At 44.7% G+C, this 19777-nt stretch overlaps 1 protein-coding gene across 1 annotated transcript in view; it reads right to left on the bottom strand.

Moving 5' to 3' along the window:
- Positions 1 to 398: 398 nt before the first annotated feature.
- plekhh3 (pleckstrin homology, MyTH4 and FERM domain containing H3) overlaps positions 399 to 19777 on the bottom strand; it is a 34462-nt gene continuing 15083 nt past the window's right edge. Inside the window, exons 4-13 of the mRNA XM_084372659.1 lie at positions 14596 to 14778; positions 12654 to 12811; positions 10161 to 10284; positions 9231 to 9528; positions 6949 to 7156; positions 5877 to 6004; positions 5165 to 5285; positions 4239 to 4727; positions 3925 to 4116; positions 399 to 2738 (exon numbers count right to left, since the gene is read on the bottom strand). Of these exons, the coding sequence (XP_084228785.1) occupies positions 2568 to 2738; positions 3925 to 4116; positions 4239 to 4727; positions 5165 to 5285; positions 5877 to 6004; positions 6949 to 7156; positions 9231 to 9528; positions 10161 to 10284; positions 12654 to 12811; positions 14596 to 14778 (2072 nt within the window). The 3' untranslated portion in view covers positions 399 to 2567. The remainder of the gene's footprint in view (positions 2739 to 3924; positions 4117 to 4238; positions 4728 to 5164; positions 5286 to 5876; positions 6005 to 6948; positions 7157 to 9230; positions 9529 to 10160; positions 10285 to 12653; positions 12812 to 14595; positions 14779 to 19777) is intronic.

The raw sequence follows: 19777 nt of genomic DNA, 5'->3' as shown, positions 1-19777 counted from the left end.
TTTGTTTGTTTCTTGTGTCATCTGAATTTACACTACATACTTTCCGTAAAAGGTCATTTTACGTTCCATTAGTCAAATGAAAATGATAAAACACCATTTTTTTCAACACCTGGAGCTTTGTGTCCCAGTGGCTGTTCATCTAACTCAGTTAAGGCTCATTACCGCAGGGGAACGTAAAGGCACTTAGCAACGCTTGCTCAACCAGCTATTGTTTTTAGGCAGAACAGCTTCGGGGGAGGTAAGACTCTCAGCTCTGCGGCTGGCGCCAAACTTCAGACTTTTATAAAGTGTGCCTGGTTGAAAACAATAGTCTGATACTGCTTCACTAGCCAAGGCACAAGAAAGCCCATTTTCTAAAAAATGAAAGGAAATGAGTAACTGAAGTACCAGAGACTGAATATGGTAAAATGGTGCTGTTTTTATTAATTACATACAGTATTTATAGTTTTTATTGCACTTCCAAGTTAGTTAAAAACAAACAATAGTGCAATTAACTATACACACATTACATAAAAAGGTACCATGCAGCATACAAACAAGCGTAATACAAAGCAACAACATCCGCGGTTTGATTTTTTTTTCTTTTCATACATGTAGCTCGGAGCTGCCTGCAGCTGCAGTAGAAAAAGCAAAAAACCTGCTTCTGAGCAGGTGACAGGGCTGACTGTGCAACGACTCGTCAAGGCCTTTCATGGTGAGACGATTTAAGTCTTGAGGGTGGTTATTGCATGGGATTGTGTAGCAGACAGTACTCTAAAATTATATGTACAAAGCCTATCTAAGGTCTCAGAGTCCTAAAAGGTCATCTACTACATTAACATTAGGTGTACGATGTATACAACAGGATGTCTTCGTATTTGTCTGACATTCAAGTTTAAAGAAAAATTAGTAAATGTGACGACAGTCAAAGATAAACTCGGGGATCTGTCTGCTTTGGGATAATTTCTTCTTAAAAAAGCTTATTTTTTTTAAAAAACAACACATCTTTGGTCCATGCTCAATGACTTGGCGAACTTTGGCTTCACAAGAATACTCAAACAGTGAACACAAAGAAGGAGCTACACAGGATTTACACATCTGAACTGCTTTAAGGAGCAGAACCAAAAGCATGTATGGCTGAAAACACATCTGGGTCTGCATTTAAGACAAAGAACAGTAAAAAAAAAAATAGCAAAGTTTGCATAAATAATACTACAAAAAGCATCCAAGGCCTGATTAAAAAGGTTTCTGTTTAAATAACGGGACAGGTGGTAAATATGTCTTCTTAAATGATACAGATCTCTGACAGGGGGGGTTATGTGAACTCTTAATTTCTTCCATTATATATACATTGTGAAAATAACAATAATAAACAGAGAAGCACCTGTTATTTCTGCAGAGCAGAGCTGCATTAGGGTAATAACTGACATAAGCGAAATGATCAAATCAGTCAAGTGTTAACCAAGTTTCGTGTCGAGGATTACAGCCAAGACAAGCAGCACAACAAAGGACGCGAGAGAGCATTTGGTGGAAACAATGTAGAAACGGCTCCAAAAATCCTTTGGTTTATGTGAAACGCAATCAACTCAGATCCTGAATGTCATCCAGAAAATGGTTTCCTTGATCAAACAGACGCTCATACTGTACTCGCACGCACAAACAAACACACACACACACACACACACACACACACACACACTGATAATCCCATAGGTAAGAGTCTATATGGCCGTGGCAGCCAAAGTGACTTAGCAACAGTGTTCAACATCTGTTTCCAGTTCCAAGTTCACATGGCTCACTGCATCAACAGTTCCAGGTAATGCAAGCCTGGCGGGGACCTTATGAAAACTGACTGTCTCTGATGAACATGTCAGCAGAAGGGCACGTGAGAGAGTGTGTATGTGTGTGTGGAAGAGAGAGAGAGGGAGAGAGGGAGAAAGAGCCGAAGACGGGGGAGGGTGTGTGTCACAGAAAGTTCTCAACACTATTCCAGCAGTGCATGAGGGACGACTGCCTTCTAGGAAAGGCAATACAAAATATGGCACACTTTCCAAAGAGAGCGAGAAAGAGAACAGAGAGAGAGAGAGAGTAGTGTTTTCACTGAGCCAAACCTTCACGAGGGGAGTACCACAGCTTATTGTTGTCATAAGTCCTAACTCTTTTTGATGCTATCTCTCCCTGATGTAGCAACGTCTCACATTGTCAAGGGAGGGGTCGAGGTTGGGGGGGTTGTTGCCATGTAGGGTAACAGAGGTGGTTGCGTGACAGGATGGGGTGGAGGGTGTGTGACAGCTCATCAGCAACCGCATTGGTTTCTGTGGGTTTCTGGCCTCACTTGCAAAACAGAACCCCTTGCCTTCCCCGTCCCCACTCCCACCCTCCTCCATCAGCCAGCTCCTTCAGCTGGAAAGCTCAGCAAGGGTTTATTTTCACGGATGGGGAGTGAAAACAGCGCTCTCTTTGTTTTGGCTGCCGTGCCGTTCCCAGTGGAGGAGGCGTGGTGTCCCGAGGACTGGGGCTGGGCCTCGCAGGGGCCACGTGGAGGAGGACGGTGGGGGTTGCGGGGGGTGTCCGGGTGCGGGTCCGTCTCAAACGGGGTGCGAGGGCAGCTCCAGGAGGGTCGGCGTCAGTGTGGAGGCCAGGTGATGGAATCCCACCTCTGTGCTTTCTGCTATGGTAGTGTCCACATCTTCCCCTTTCCCTCGCTGGCGACGGATGGCACTGAAATACGCATTCATCAGCTGCATGATCTCAGTCAGCTGTGACAGAGAGAGATAGAAAGAGAGGGAGAGAGAGAGAGAGGTCAGATTGGTGGCAGTCTTAGTGTCTGTCTGGCACTGTCACAGGAGGAGGAGAGGGATGATGTCATTCAGCTGCTAGAAAAACTGGATCCTCCAGAAGCAGAGGATGATGCCGTTTGGTGGATTCTGGAGGACACGAACGCCTCGATCAGCCTCACATGTGTGTGGATATTTCACCATTTTGACATATTTTGTTTAACAGCTGTTGCAAAAAAAAAAAAAAAGGAGGGCACTGCGGAGGAGTTTGTTCATCTGTCTCTCAGTTACCCTGACCTTGGTGGACATGACCACCAAACCACCCTAAGTCACTATGACCATGACCATTACCCTGACTCTGTTTCACTAATGCTTGCCTGAGAACACTGACTAAAGAGCTTCAACCTGCACCTACTCTTCAACTTTAACTGTAACCCTTGAATCAGCAGCCCTCACTCTTAACTCCAGGCCTTACCATAATCACCCCCTGCACATCTACTCTGTCTTTTTTTTTCCTGCCCTGTAGCTCAAAACCCTTCACATTCATGTCAGAGCAATGTGAGGCCCTAAGTTCATAAAAGAAGGAGCCTTTTCTGAGTTGCACTTCAATTCGCCTGTGCGTCGAATAAATAAATAAAAGCCACTTTTGTGCCCCGGGAGAGATCACAGAGGGATTTTTTGTTCCGTGTGGGAAGATGCAAGCAAATCTACCCCAGTGAAAGCCAAGATTTGTTCTCGACTGAAAAAAAAATGTCTGTTTGGAAGAACATCCATGTTTCTGAGAAATGTTGCCTAATATTTTAATCTAACCACTGCAATAAAACTCACCCCCAGTTGCCATTTAATGGCAGGAAGTCAGACTTTTGGTGGTTAGCATCGGTTGGAGAGTAGGGGCAGGTTGTGTGCTCTCTATTTAGACCAAATTAATGAGTGTTTTTAAAGTGGGTCAGAGAGCTGGAGGGAGGGGGGGTATCATGAGCAGACAGCGTGCTTCTTTCACTTACTCTGCAGAACCCTGCATGGTGATAAGGCCACTTGTCCCTGCACTGTACACAAACTGAATCCTGGCTACGGTGGACTTAGATTGTGCCTAAGCTCAGAGGAGAAACAGTTCCAGGAATAAGAGATTTTGCCTGTATATGCTAACCTGAGGCCTGAGCCACTATACCTTGGTAGTTTCGAACAGCAGATCCCGATCCCCTGCTGTGATCTTGAAGGTGTTGCTGTCAGACACACCGTAGGAACAGATCTGGCCGTAAGGGAAGGACTCCAGGGCTTCTGCCTCTCCCTGCCGATACAGAGACACGGATGTAGCAGCTACACCCAACCACAACTTCTGGGAAAAACTTCCCGTCGAACTCTGGAGGGAGGAAGAGGTAAACAGATGTCAGAACAGCTCATAGTAATCCCTTTATTTATCTCAATAGTCAGAGTGACTCTAAGCACTGAGGGAAAGCAAAACTAAAGCCTCGCTGTACTCACAATATAAAAGTCCACTTCATAAAGAGTGCATCCAAAGCCCGACCACTGGCGTGCAATTGTGAGGTAGGCAGCCATACTGTCCCTGCGGCTGTAGCCGGCCAGACCTTTCCAACGCTCCAAGATGGATCCCATGACGGCTGCTGCCTCCTCCTTCAGCCGGCTCCGCAGGCGCATATCCTGCTCCACCTTTTGCTTGTGCGCTGCTGTAGCTGTGTGACTCCACAGCGTCCCTGCGAGGAGGCCCGAGGGGAAGCGCTGCGTTGCGGGGCAGCCCTGGGCCGCCACCTGACATGGAGGCAGGGCTTGGGGTGCAGTGAGGGACATGAGGACTTGAGCTTCTAGCATGTGACCTGGAAAAAGCTCATCCAGAGGTGGGCAGGGGGCATGCGTGCTGAAGTCCCCCATCAGACACTGAAGCCTCAGGGCAGCTAAGGCCTGCAGGTCCTCTTCACAGGCTGGCAGCTGGCCACGCACCACCATCTCATGACACTGCAGCGCCAAGGCCAAACCCAGGGCAAACAGGGAGAGACCGAACAGGAGGAAAAGAAAGTACAATTTGTCAGTAACAGCCTCATTCCTGCCATCAATCCCTTCTACCCCACCCTGTTTTATTTTGTCCCATAACTCTTTTATAGGAGTCCTCAGGAAAAATTTTCTAATGAACCCAGTGCTGGCTGCCTTTTGCCCCCTCTGCACCGCAGCCAGTGCTCTTAGTCATGCTTTTTATGCAGTGTGTTTTATAGCAATCACCGCCCGTAAGACATTAATGATTGTTAAGTAAAAAACATAACAATCCAATGAAATACGAGGAATGAATCACAGCAGGACAATAAATTATATCTCATTATCAGCACTGAAATGGTCACTCATAACAGAGACACTCTCAACGGAGGACTCTGCCCTTTTAAAGAGTTCTGCTCCATTACCTGCTCAAAGAGGAGGAGATACTCAATGCTGTCCACTGATATGCTGTCAGCATCCAACAGGCAGTAGAGCTTGAAACACAGTTTCCATTGGGATTTAGACTCTGACTCTTTGGTGGAGAGGCTGCGCAGAAGAGGGACAGGAAGGGTTAGAAAGCTGAAACAAATGGGGTACCAAGAATCTTAAGCCGAGATGTTAATATGTTACAAGTTACTGCCTCCTCAATGTGTAATATTGTTGTTTAGTAACTTAGCAGTGTGCTGAGTTTCATATTGACCCTGTTACTCAGCACTGTGAGGACATCGACGGCCAAAAAACACAGATCCCTTTTATTCCCAGGGATGCCTTATCGTTTCATTCAAGACTTGTATAACCAAATGACATCAGCCTCACCTTGGCTGGCTTTGCTGACAGAAATAGTGACACAAGTCCAGTTTCCCAGCTGGGTGTCATGTTTGAGACCAGACAAGGCCACCGGTTATCAAGGATACTGGATAATGTTCAGCATGGGAGTCAGACTAGTAAAGATAAATATACAATCCGCTGCTCTGTTCTCATTCATCTAACGTGACAAATAGCTCAGATTCCTGCCAGACTTAGTCAAGGTGTTGATAGCACGTCTGTCTGCTTGGTTTTATTGTGTCTGACTTCCTCACAGTGTCTGCTGTCTGTTCTGGTTTACAGGGTGAAGACTGACACATATATTTTTCAAACCTCGTCAGGATGTCTGCGATCAGAGCGCCGCCTGCGACCGGCTGCTCCCACAGTGCGTTCTGCTCGAACAGTGCAAACGTGTTTTTGCTGTCTTGCAGGCTGAGCTTCTCCTGCATCCTTCGAACCACCTGGTGAGGGGCAAGGAGAGGTAGAGATGGACAACCAAATGGTTAATGGTTTAACTGTTTAAAGGGACAGTTCACTTCAAAATCAAAAATTCATATTTTTGCTCTTAGTTCTAGAGTGATTTATCCATCTTGCTATTTTTGGTGTGAGTTGCACAGTTTGGGGGATTTCTGTCTTCTCACAAATATAATGGAACTAGATGGCACTGGTGCTCAAAGCGACAAAAAAATAAATTTGAAAAACTCAACAGCAGCGTGTCTTTCCAGAAATCCTGACCTAGTTATTCAAGATAATCCACAGACCTTGTTGTGAGCAGTTTCACATAGAAACTTTTTTCTTTCTTCTAACTACAAAGTATAACTTTGCAGAAGAAACCACTCTACCCATGCATGAGAGGCCCGTAGTGGTGACAGCGCTAAACATTAATGGCTTCCTCCTCAGCTAAGCTGTAATCTTAGCTAGCTCAGTAGATTAAAGTACATGTACGCCTCCTTCTGCACTGTGATTCGGTTGGCGGGTGTAGTTTCGGTAGAAAGAAAATAACTGCACACGACAAGGTCTGTTTATTATCTCAACTAACCAGGTCACAATTTCTCAAAAAAGACACTGCTGTTGAGTTTTTCAAGCTTATTTTTGGGGCGCTTTGGGCACCACAAGCCAAGTGCCATCCTGTTCCATTACATTCAAGAGAAGGCAGGCATCTCTAAAGCCGATTTCAAAGCAATCTAGATGGATAAATAGCTCAACAGGCAGGAGGGAAAATACGTATTTTTGTTTTTTGGGTGGAAACAGAAAAATGAGAACTGCAGTTCCTGCAATTATCATGGCTTAGTAATGTCAATGGACTCCAGATTACACTTGGAAGTTTTGACCAGGAAAACGTGAGAAGCTGAAAGATTGAGAAAATTCGTGCCTTAAAGTTAAATACAAAAAAATGTGCCCAAACCTCATTGGCAGTGGTGTGTGAGCTGATGTAGAGCTGGCAGGATCCGGGGCCTGGATAGTGCACGGTGCACAGCATCTCCTGTCGACTCATCAGCATCTGGATCTCCTCCCAGGATGGCACACACTCCCGACACTTGGTCTTCTCCAGAGCCTCGCTGATGAATGACGCATAATTATCCATCTCAGACTCGGGGCTCTGGCTCTGGATCCTAAAAGAAAGAGTGAGACGGGTGGATATGAATCATGTGTGTGCATTAAGAATTGCTAGATATTTGCTAGAAAAATTAAAACATAAAGTCAATACATTAAAGAGAAGGCTTGTTAATGCCCCTGATGTTAACAGTGACTCAAAGTCTGAAAAGTGTTATGCTGTGACTATGGACTTTGCGTCATCTTTTGATTCAACACAGTTCTTTGGGTTGGCAATGCTCAAAAGTCAATGAGGCGAAGAATGACAAATGTTCTCACTTTGGCTCTTAGGGACTTAAAAGGCTCAACATCCCTCAATCCTTCAAAGAAAAGGAAAACGGCAAAGAAAACATGTTTGACTTTGGGTAATGCATGAAACAGGAAAAGGTGTTTCCGCTCCTGTGAACCGGAGTGACCTGCCACTTCCTCCCAGTGGAGTGTCCAGGAGTGGTAGGTGAGTGAGTGTGTGTGTGTGTGTGTGTGTGTGTGTGTGTGCGCTGTTGTTTTAAAAGAGAGGGTACACAAAGGCAGCGGACAACACACTCCAACTGGAGCCTGAAGTCTCACACACTTTGCAGTGTGAAAGGTGTGAAATACAACCTGACGGAGTTATGAGCTCAACCCTAAGTAAACACGGGGAAAAATAGGAAGGAAACAATTACGCCACGATGTTCGTCCCAAAATACACAGAACGGAGGACAGAGAGGCGAACAAGAGGCCCTCAAACATTCTGCCAGAATGAGAGAGGCCCTCTCATTCCCTCCGATGTCTCGCTCTCTCATAACTATATGGCCACAGGGTGGGATTTGTCCTGCTGAAACATAATTAGGAATGTTCCACCGAGTCTGTGTGATCCTTCCTATACACTCCTCTCTTCACCCCTCTCTGCTCTTTCCTCCTTTCTTGCCCCCTCCTCCTCTTCCTCCTCCTCTGCCCTATTCCCTCTGACAGCAGACTTTCCCTGGGGGTTTCTCAGGGCACTGGGGGAGGGATGGAGGGTTTCTGGGCCCACTGCCCAGCTCCAGTCTTAGCTCTGCCCAGCTGCAGCCTCAACACTGATCCACAGAGTGAGAGAGTGCGTGAGAGCGACGGCAATACGTATCAAAACACACAGGCAGTGAGTTCCACAGCGTTATTATGAATCACCATCGCATGCAACTGTTCCATTAGCTAGAGGGCGATTCCCAGTGCAGACATATAGATAGAAAACTGTAGCAGTTTGATGGCATGGTGTTGGACAGAAAATCTAGAGAAGGAGATTAACACTGCTAATAACTTAGATTAGCATGCTTGACGGAGGGGCTAATTCAGACCTGCAAATCCAGCCCCAAAACACTGGATCTGTCTGAGGGAACACGCTAACAATGTGAAGGCATATCACGCTACTATATCTAAACCGGTGGTCGACGGTGCTGGCGCCTGCTTTCTGTCCCTGCTGTCTAGACCCCGTGTTTTCCCTGTTACTGCACATTGCTGGTTCGCCTTCATCTCCCAGTATTCAACCTGTCCTCCCTCACACACCTCTCTCATAACCAACAACAGACTCCTGGTCCGATGCCCCATTCTCATGGGACTGGGATGGCATATTCATGAGCATAAAATAGACACCGCAATATTCCTGTTAACTGACAACTGTGGTTTATAACTACCTTAAACTGTCTACAGAGATGGATGTGCTGTTGTTTTTTCCACCTGGCTTCCACAAGACATGTTTCCCGCTGGGACAAATCAGAGCCAGCAAAAACAAGAAATCTCCATGTTTCCATTTAAAATTACAAGTAGGAGTTGATGTGAACAGCTTTCTCCAGTCTTCAGGATTTATTTATGCTAGCAATACCATGGATCGCTCAAGTAAGTACAGTATATTCAGCTTTTTTTAGATTGTGGCAAGTGTTTAATTTTAATCAATATTTAAAGCATCTACAAGAAACGTTCGTCTTTGTTGATTCTGGTGGACAAAAGCAGCATTAGCACCACCGCCTCTCGTCATAAAGATCATGATCTAGTTAGCGTGTATATTTGTTTTGGAAGCAAGTGAGAGAAAGACATTTTTAATACCATTAACCACTCGACTGTCTCATGTGTGCATCTCACCTCTTGAGGTGGAATCGCAGGTACTTGAGCACGATGGGTCCAGGCAGGAAGGTGCAACTCATGCAGGTCAGAAGCTGCCAGTAGCGGAGGTGTGCGGCAGTGTACGGGGCGGGCGTGTAGCTGGTCTGCTTCACTAGCTGACAGTAGACCTCGTCACGGAGGGGCCGCAGGTCCAAGCAGGTCTGCAGCACGCCCTGGATGATGGGAACCGGCTCCCGTGCCGACTCCAGCTGCTGCAGGCAGTTGAAGAGCTTCACGGCCTCCTCGCGCACCGAACCGTAGCCTTTCCCACTGTGGTCTGAGGAGAGGAGGAGGAGGAGCAGTGCAATGTCGTGTTATACACATGTGATACACTCAGGATATGATGCTAACATTTTGTTACGTAAACATCATTGAGTTGAAGCTGACATTTAAGCTGCAAAACAAAAAATGTATTACACGTTATTCTTTTTTAGACCCTTTGTTCCCTTGTTTGTACTTGTTTTAATAAGAGCCAACCCAAGAAAGGTCGGTCCTTAGTGATCCGTATTGTATTGTGTTGTGTTAAATGTTGCTCTGAGCAATTCGAACAGCACAGTAATCACAGAGATTACACTGCTTCTTTACAATTAACAGTAAGGCCCTTGAAAAGTAGTTACAGAAAACGGTCGATAACTGTGCATACACACAGACGTGGGGTGGTCAGTTTCTTTTAGATAGCATAAATACCTGTTAATATATTCAGGAATATTATATACCAGATTGAATCCATTTCATAACTGCTTCAAGAAAGACTGAACCTGCTTGTTTTATGATCTTGTTTACAATTATATGTATTTCAAGCACTTTCTAGTCTGTACAAATGATGTTTTACCATTATTATAATTTCTACTTGTAACTTTACGCATTGCTGCTATGATAATGTATGATGTGCACATGTTAACTACTTACATGTGTGCTCCAGGCTGCCATAGGGGAAGGGCAGCAGAGGGGCGTACAGTGGGCCCTGGGTGTACTTCAAGATGGGATTGTGCTGGTAGATGTGCTCCACTACCTCAGGATGGAATTTATTCTCCTAAAGTACACAAGTGAGAAAAAAACACTGTGTTGATAACACCAGCAGACAGTAAAAAAAACAAACTTTCACATGCCTTCAAAAGGCCGGCAGACAACCTGGAAGCAAGTCAGTGAGCTGGTGATTGAGTGCATCTGCGGGGGGACTGAGGTCGATTTGACCAGGGTCACAATTCAGCTCTGGCAACTTTCAAAGCAGCGGGAAGGTCAAGTGATGACCTAGCAAACCATACTAGCATGACTGACACGTTATATTTTATCTTCTGGTGTCAATGAGTTTAGTGTGCGTGTGTTTGTGCCTCTCGCTGCCTTTGCCGATAGATGCCTTCCAGCGGTACAGATGGCTTCCATGCTACTGCCCTCCAGCACCTGTTGCTCATTAGTAACGTTGCCACTGCTCTGGCTCTCTCCTGCCTCAGCAACCCCCTCCGAACCAGCCACCCTTTCTCTCTGGCTACAAGACAAGCCCGCTTTCACCCCTCCTTAGTGGGGCAAAGTTGACACATTCTTCTGAAGTGTTTGGTGCACACTGGTGACAGGCTTGTCTGTTTGAAACGTGGGAATGAGATGCTGCTCTGTGGACCATGTGCAACATCGGTGATAGTTATACACTGTACATCATGCTAAGGCCCATAGACTGTCTCACAAATGGAATGGTTTAACATTTGGGGAAGTACCCGTGTTGTCTTTCATGCTAAAAGCTAGATGAGTGATGATTTTGATGACTGATAACACTCTTAAGTGAGCACGATAGATATGAAGCTACAGCCAGCAAACAGCTAACTTAGCTAAACGCTAGCACAAAGACCAGGAAATGGGGAAACAGCTAGTCCGGTTCTATCCAAAGGTAACAATATCCACGCTCACTAACAGAGCCAGTCTAGCTGTTTCTAAGCTAAGCTAAGTTAGCCTGCTGCAGGTGACAGCTGCGTGCTTAGCATACAGACATTAGAGTGGTGTTGATCTTTTAATCTAACTGCCAGCATGAATGTGAACAAGTGTATATCCCAAAATGTTTTCTCTTTAAGGATAATTCTTATGTATTACAACTTGGGCCTTGTTTTCACAGTTTTGTCCATCGTTTGTAACACCGAGCGCACCAAAGTCATTTCTGAAGATCTGGTAATTTAGCAGCATTGTGAATGTTACAATGACAGTGGAGGCAAGATACACAAGCAGTTATACAAAAAAGCAGTTTGTTTGTTTGTTTGTTTTCATTTCCTCTTCCAAACATTTTCTTTTGTACGATCATCATACTGTTTGTGTTTCCAGCCCCATTAGATTTCACAATGTACACTTACTCTGTGAATACAGTGTTTTTACACACCCAGGGTGTAATAAACTTGAATTATCCTTACAATATAATGTGTGGCAGATTTAGGACAGAGAAATCTATTCTTCAGATCTTCTCTCTTTCACACAAGGCCTCTGGTTGTAGGTCCAAGGCTGAAACTGCAATCCCTGCTCTCCTATGTGTCTGTGGCTGGAACATGAATCTATGCTTTAAAGATAAGCGAGCTGGCCCGTTCACACAAAGCCTCTTCTGTTCATTCTGTCTTTGATTTTTGCAGCAGCGGTCCTAATTTCACAGTCAGGAGGGAAAATACATCACCTACTTGAGAAAGTGTGCCTGTGTGTAAAGGTGAAGGAGAGAGAAAGCAACAGCTGAGAGGGATTGAGAGGGAGAGAGAGACTGAGGATGAGTCGTCACAGGGGAAGAGCAAAACACTGAACAGGGAACACTTTAAAAGTAGGCCCCCTCTGTTCCTCCATAAAATTGACTTGGCCCCTCCTGGCAAAGCAGCGAGGGGCAGACGGAGGCAAGCAGATTAACCACTTTCTTTGAGATTAGAGACTCTCGTTGGGAGATTATGGAGACAGGAGGCCAGGCAAAGGACTGCTTATCTGGCCCTGCTGCTTCACACCAAGCCCTCCTCCACCTCCTCTGCCAAAACTGCCCCTCTCTTCACCCCAGGGGCAGACTGATGCAAGGCGAGTCATCCGTCTGCTCAATGAGATTCCAGCACGCTGTGCTCTCTAGCAACCCCTGCTCTAAAAATATGGCTGTCACTTAGAAACACTTAAATCTCTCGCCACGTGAGAAGGTAAAGGGAAGGGCATCCTTTCATGTACCACAAATCCAAACTTTCCAATGACTGGAAATACCTTTATCTTGACATGGTGTGGCATGGTCAGGTCTGTTATTATGTCCTGTCACAATGTGGTGGAATAAGATGAGGTCATTGACAAGAGAGAGACAAGCAGAGAAAACTTTGGACTCCAATGAGGCTTTGTGGTTTCCATTTTGACAGAGCAGGGGGAGCGACAGCAACTGTGTGTGTACTGTATGTTTTGTGTTGTGTAACCCACCTCGATGTCTCGAATCAGGAGCTGCGTTGGTGTTTCCACTGGTGCTTTGGTATCAATGATCTTCTGGATGGCACATGCCCAGTGCACAGCCTCGTTGAAATGCTTGGTGTACAGCCTGTAACAGTGCTTCCGCCCATATACTGTGATGCTCCAGTAGCCTGAAAGACACACAGACACAATTTTTTTTTTTAATATGTGGGCAAAAGCAGTATGAGCAACACTGCCTTCTTTCATGAAGATCTAGGGATAGCTAGCATGTGCAGTTGTTTTGAAAGCCAGTGGAAAAACAGAGGCAATGCATTTTCAATAGTATCTTTTTCCTGTATGAACACAGCTTTTTGCAGGATGCCTAGCGATGAGGTCATGTATCTATTTGTGGCCATGTGAAAAAAGTAAACTTTGTTTTAGTGCTGTAGACTACAGAGCAACTTGTTTTCTTGGGCTGTGAGACTCCTCAATTCATCCTCAACACTTTGCCATTAAAATAGTTTAAATGTTCTGACTTATCCTGCCCAGATCAGTGAGAACCCAACCTGGTGACAGACATTAAGAAAAACTATAATAACTATACAGAAATAGCTAATCTTCTTGCTGATGGTTTTCCGTGATGCTTATGTAGGTCATTTAGAGGCATCAGTATTAAAGTGAGATTATTTTATAACCAGTAAAAAGTTCCTTCCAGTAAGGAAATAGGGAAGAGGACGGTGAAATGATCTCAGCACGGGACATCCCGCATGTCTGGCATGACTCTCTGACTTCCTCTCTCGGTTTCACTGAGGATCAAAGGTCAGTTTAAGAGGAACCTCAGACCACACCAAAACCAAACAGGAACAGTTATTCTATAGCTGAGTTAGGACACAAGTGTGAAACTCCTCTGTGAGTCTCCTCTCGGACAACCTGCAATAAAAGTGAAAAAAGGCGTGCTTCCTCCTTGTGCAGAGGAAGTATTAGACATACCCCGGGCAGCCTGGCCTGATCCGCAGCCGCTCGGCTGTTATCAGGCTTTCCTGCTACGTGACTTGGCATCACGTCCCTCTTTGTTTAGGTTTGTGGTGAAATACGAACTCAAAATTAAGAGCTTTTACAACTGAGATTATGACATGTTTTGCCATTGCCCACTTTGAACCTGTTTGGTGCCCTGACATTACCTCTGCTGTAAAGGGCCAATGAAGCCAACGATAGAACGCCTAAAGGGAAATTACATTTCACAGTAAAAACCAGTAAATACACTGAGGAACTAAGTATTTAATACAACTTTTGAATGACAAACATCTTGGTAGTTTAGGGGGAACACAAAGCTGATCAGTAGTGAAACAGCCAATAGAGCTTGTGACAATGCCTCTGTTGAGCATTTCTGTCCACAAAAGTCCCCTGGTATATTGAGTTAGTAAAAACTATGTTTGGGTTTGGGTTTATACAATGGTTTTTGTTTTTTTAAGTGGTTTGGTGAAGTCACTACATAATCCCTTTCCATTGATGGACAGGCAAACAGACATACAGCAGGGAAACATGTTTGAGTAATATAGAAACTCGAAAAAGGTCAAGTCATCCCTGTGTCTGGTCCTGTACAGCAATGACTCTCTTCTTTATTGTCTATGGCTTTTGTTTCTTTCATCCCAGACAGGGAAGGGAGATGCTACCGCTGATTAGTCAAATGCGAGGTTTCTAGACCAGCCTCGAGCCACGTTTTTGACCAGACGCAGCTGGGACTTCCCAAACTTACTCAGAATAATAGCACCCATGGGAAGAGAAAGGGACCAAAAGACGTCACTCTCATATCCAAAAACCCAGAACAACTTCCTAGGAATTTCTGAAAATATCTATGATCGCTGCACCACACAGGGAATTAACGCAGGTCTTACTGGACTCAGAAGGGATTACTGGCAAATGTATACATGAGCATGAGTCAGCTATGCATCAGCCTGTCTGTGTGCCCCCTCACCAGTCTCCTTGTATGTCTGCTTGTCTGGCCAGATGACAGAGCAGAGGTTGGTGAGGACCAGCGTGCCCAGTCTGCGTGCTCCTTTCTCCGGTCCACTGTAGTAGTCAAGGGAGTCCTGGCTCAGCACGAACCAGTACCGACGCTGCTTGATCCAGTTGCCTCGCACCTCCCGCAGCAGCCACCCTTTAAAGAAGAGAAACATGAAATAAGACATTGGCTATAATCCTTTCCAGTAGAACAGCAACAATTATTGAATTAGTCAAACAATAGAAAATGTATTTGCAACTATTATACGTACTGTAGTTATCCAATTTAAATTTGCTTATTCAATAATAGGTTCAGTCATTTTTAAACAAAAAGCAAACATTTGACTCTATATTTTGATTTTGGACAGTTGGTTGGATGAAACAAGAGAAGATGTCACTTTGGTCAAGATACTGGAATTTCTAACTTTGGTACAATACCTTGAAAAATATCAATATTCACTACTATGTTCAATACCACAGGAAACTGATGTTACATTGAGGGATTTTTATCAAAAGACTACAGTAAACATTGAACATCACACTGTAAAAACATTCCTTTTTTCATCTATTGATATACTGATATGTTTGATGACACTACTCTGGACATCAGACATTGTGATGGACATTTTCCACTGGTGTCTGATAAAATCTGACAGAACAATTGACAAAATAACTGGCATTTGTCACTGGGGTTGAGCATTTGTTGGAAATGTTTTGATATTGATTTCTAGGACACTACTTTGAGAAACACACTCAAGCAAAATGCTTTTTGTCTTTACCAATATTTTCTGGCTTCTATTCAGACAAAACGTACACCACAACAAGCATTTCTCCTGGGTTAGGGTTAGTCATAGAGCTACTAAACCAGTACTGCTGCACCATGTCGTCACTAAGAATAATCCCCAAGGCATGTAATTGTCCATAAAGTTTGCTGCAGCCTGTATGTGACTGCCTTGTTGGGGTAAATAGTAGGGGATAAAAATACAGTCAGCTAATGGCATAGGCATTAAAGCCTGCATGCAACCAACATAATTACCACTTTAGAGGTCGACAGAGTGATAAAGGAGAGAGAGAGAGACAGACAGACAGACAGACAGAGATGTACTGTCAGAGTGTGACAGAGAGAGACAAAGAGTTCAGCAGACATGCCTTCCGCCAGCTCACAGGCATGCCCATTGGTCTTGCCAGGCCTGGCGCTACTACGCAAGACTGTTGTGTTCCCAAAGTCCTGAGGGTTTGGACAGAACGCAACAGCACAGATCGACTGTTCCCAAACAGCAGCGAACTTCTCTCCCCTAGCCGCTATGTGTGCAAATTGTTCCCGATAAATATTTAATCTCAAGCAGATAAATAAACTACTTTGGCAGAGCTGTGTCCAGATGCTGCCTGGAGATTGTACAGGAGGATTTAAGAGTGCTGGTAGGGGGTCAGAGTTCATCCAGAGGGCTGATGGAGTGGCTGGCAGAGGGTTGTAACAGGCCACCTGGACTGGCACTTGGCAGGGGTGGGACCATCTGCGAGGGGCAGGGCAATACTATGCACTGGCAGTGTGCCACTTGTGGTGGTGGCTGTGCACGTCTGTTCATATGGCTTGTGCATGCATTTCTGAGGAGTGGTTTTAAAGGAACAATTAGGCAATGTACCTTCAGCTTCCTACGCTGTGAAAACGGCTATGACGCCACACCAGCATCACAACTTCCTCTGTGGTTAGCAAGCTGCGTGCCACCTGTTAGCCAGCGCTCATTTCGCCTGCATCTTTCTTCCCTCTGCTCTCACTCTCTTCCTATTTGCTTTCATCTCCCCCATTTCTCCTCTCTCCCCCGTTTTTGTCCTCGCCTCAAAGTGGTTTTTCTCAGGGAGTGCAAAGCTTCCCCTGCCTCACTCCAAAATAAAAATAAAGAGAGAGGAGGGGGCCAAGGGCTCAGCCTCCCAGGCTATGTTTCCTGTTTGAGAATGCTTCTATATGATATAAGTGGCAGGTCTGAACCCACCATAAACCCACCCAATATAGCCCAAAGCAAAAACCCTCGAGGTACTTAACACCACATCAAGGGGGGGGGGGGGGGACCAAACGTGAAACAGATAAATAAAAACCATGAGGTAAGTCAGGCTGAGCTTGCTGACAGACTGGATGTGGGACGGGGGAGGCAGACAAGCTGACCGGGTGAGAGACATGGAGAGAAGGGCATGCCCGCTACCTCGACGCCTCTGTCACAGACATGGGACGCCCCACAGATGCTGCTCTTTTTGGGAACTTTAAACAGTGCGATAAGGGAAGGCTAAAAAGGAGAGAGACAGAAAGAGTCATGGGACCCCCTGTATACCCCTCCCATGGTCCCCCATCTGGATCCCATCTCTGTGGCCTGCTAATGTCTCCCCTGGGGGCCACGGCTCGCCCTTAATTTGTTTCATTTGTGACCCCTGACCCCCCAACGCCCTGCCCCCTCAAACACAGATTGAGCAAACAATCTCTCTCTGTGCATATCCATCTCTTTACTGAAAGCCTCCTGTCACTCTGAGTGCTGAATGTTTGTTCCATAACTGTTTAAATATTATAATGAAATATAAACACGATTGCCTCACTTCAAAGTTAAATAAAATTAAAGCACTATTTCACGTCAGGCAAACATTTTCCTCTTTAAACACAAAACTCTCAGGTCAGCGCCTGAAGCAAAACCCATAACATTTGCTTCATGCATCAAGTTTTGCAAAAAGATGGTCTTGACAGTATAGCTACGTTTTTTTAAGTCTACACTTTATTTATTAGGGCCGTTACTTTTGCCAGCTGAAGTGTGCCACTCAACCAATGTCTTAACATCTGGGGGGATTGTATGTTGCCACTTTAAAGGGATAGTTCGGGGTTTTTGAAGTACTTATCCATAGTCAGAGTAATACCTACAGGAGATGGCAGTCAGCATGCCTTGCTGTAGATGTGGTCAGCAGAAAAATGTATTTTAGCGACCTAAAGAAAGTCTAAACTATACAATAAAATTAAAAAAAAAGTCAATATCAGTTGAGTCAGTTAAGTGTACGCTATATGTAGAATATTTTCAGTGTTTTATCTTGCCATCAGACAGCCCTTTCCTTTGCACTATGTTTTCTCAACTCCCTGGTCCAGACCACTGCAAATTAAGTCAGACACTTACTTAAGAACACTGCTATACTAAACCTTCAGGCAAGATAGCACTAAATACGTACAAATAAATTAAATGAGGACCCAAACAACCAGTAAAGAAGTGCAGTTTCCACACAAGTTTCCCCTCTCTCTCCACAAGTTCTTCTTCATATCCTAGTGTCTCCGCAGCTACCAGCATTGCGTCATTGCTGTCATAATCACTCTGTTGCTGTCAGTTTTATTTTCTTGTATTTGTCTTCCAGGAACGGCTCGAACCCTGATCTGTGGCGTGATGCAATGTGCGACGTCTATGAAAATCTATGCTTGAGGAAATGTGGTGCTGAAGGAACGGCCTGTCTGACAGAAAAGTAAATAAGTGAATAAAATATTCTAAATATGGCATATATGGCACTTCAACCGATACTGATTTCTTCATCTTGGCCTTCTTTTAGGTGACTGACATGTGTTTTGCTGCTGACCCGTCAGTACAACAGTACATTGCTTTCTGTGCTTCTCCAAACTGAAGGCATGCCGACCGTCAGCTACTGTAGGTAATACACTGACTGATGAAAGGAATCTCATATAACCTCACTGAAGAAAAACCTAAACTATCCCTTTAACCGCATACAGCCTCAGGATGTCCTACTGAAAAAACAAACATACAGAACAAGGTGAAAGGCCCTAATGGGGGAACCGCTAAAAACCTATCCTTTTGCAACCACAGAGAGAAACGAGAGGGATTATCAAACGCCCTGAGGTGTGCAACTGCTACGCTGGCTGTTAAAGTGAGGTCGGTTGAAGGAAGGGGCTGGGTGCAAAAGCTGAAATCATAAGTGACGGTGTAATCAATGGCCCAAGGAGAGTAGCTGTCCTCTGTTTCTCCTCTGACTGTGACACAGGGACAGAGAGGGGACAGCAGTCAGGGAGGGGCGCTCGCCAAGGGCGCATAGTAACTGCTGTCAGAATTAGGCAATCTGACTGCCGCCATTCCAAACAGGACGTAACTTATCCAAGTGCTGGCATTTTACTGCTCCCTTTCAGTAGCAGGCCAAGACGGGGGGAAAAAAAGAAAAAAATCATACAGAAATATCTTCTGAGATCATTCCTCAAAAGCATCAGACACCCAACACGGCGCTCCTGATGCCAGTAGCTATCCTTGCACGAACACACAGAGCAGGGGAGGGAGGGAGAGCAGCTGTGGGCCACATGTGGTCAGAGAGGGGCTGGCTGCGGGGCGACAGCGCTTATTAGGAGACAATTAGGGTAATGAAATATATACTACACTTAATGAGATGAACAAGGACCTCATTTATCAACTGAAGGACAAAGTAGTAATTATTGATTAATTTATGGATGTTTTTTTATTCATGTATTAAATGCAATGTAATTTTGGCCGCTGGCCGACCCTCAATCAGAACAATGAAAACACAAGACGTAGTTTGATGATGTCGTGAAGTCAGTGGGATTGTGGGCGTTGTTGTGTTCATTGTTAAACAACCACCATGGCCGATGAAAATGTATCTGATCTGAGTCAGAGGCAGAAATCAGGCTCACAGACGAGGTAATGTATTGAAAGTTGTATGTTATGTTTTGTCACATTTTTGTCTTTCTGATGAATCATTTTCTCTCTAAGTTACAGCGACAGCCAAAATGACACACCTTTTTAATATTTTTGCAAACAACAACATGGGATAATGCAAGTACCAAACTAAACAAAATATATCTAGGTCAAGACAAATTCAGACATTTTATATTATAATAGTATAATACCTTTATTATTATAGTATTATATAAGTATTATATCTTTAAACGATTAGTCTGTAAAATGTCAACACGTTTCCAGGAGACCAAGGTGATGCGTTCACAGTGCACACTTCACTTCACACTTGACTATTGGTCAAACCAATAGTCCAAAACTCAAAAAGTATTCAGCTTGCATTAATATAAAACAGAAAGCGTCTGAACCAGTGAACGGTTATAATTTTGCCAAAATAACCAATTGCTCAACAAAAGTTTCTGTTGACTAATTAGTTCACACTGA

The sequence above is a fragment of the Pagrus pagrus genome, assembly GCF_965226575.1.
Source record: "Pagrus pagrus genome assembly, chromosome: 13".
NCBI lineage: Eukaryota > Metazoa > Chordata > Actinopteri > Spariformes > Sparidae > Pagrus > Pagrus pagrus.
Note: the sequence above shows the minus strand (reverse complement) of the source record. Positions and strands in the feature narration are given on the sequence as shown.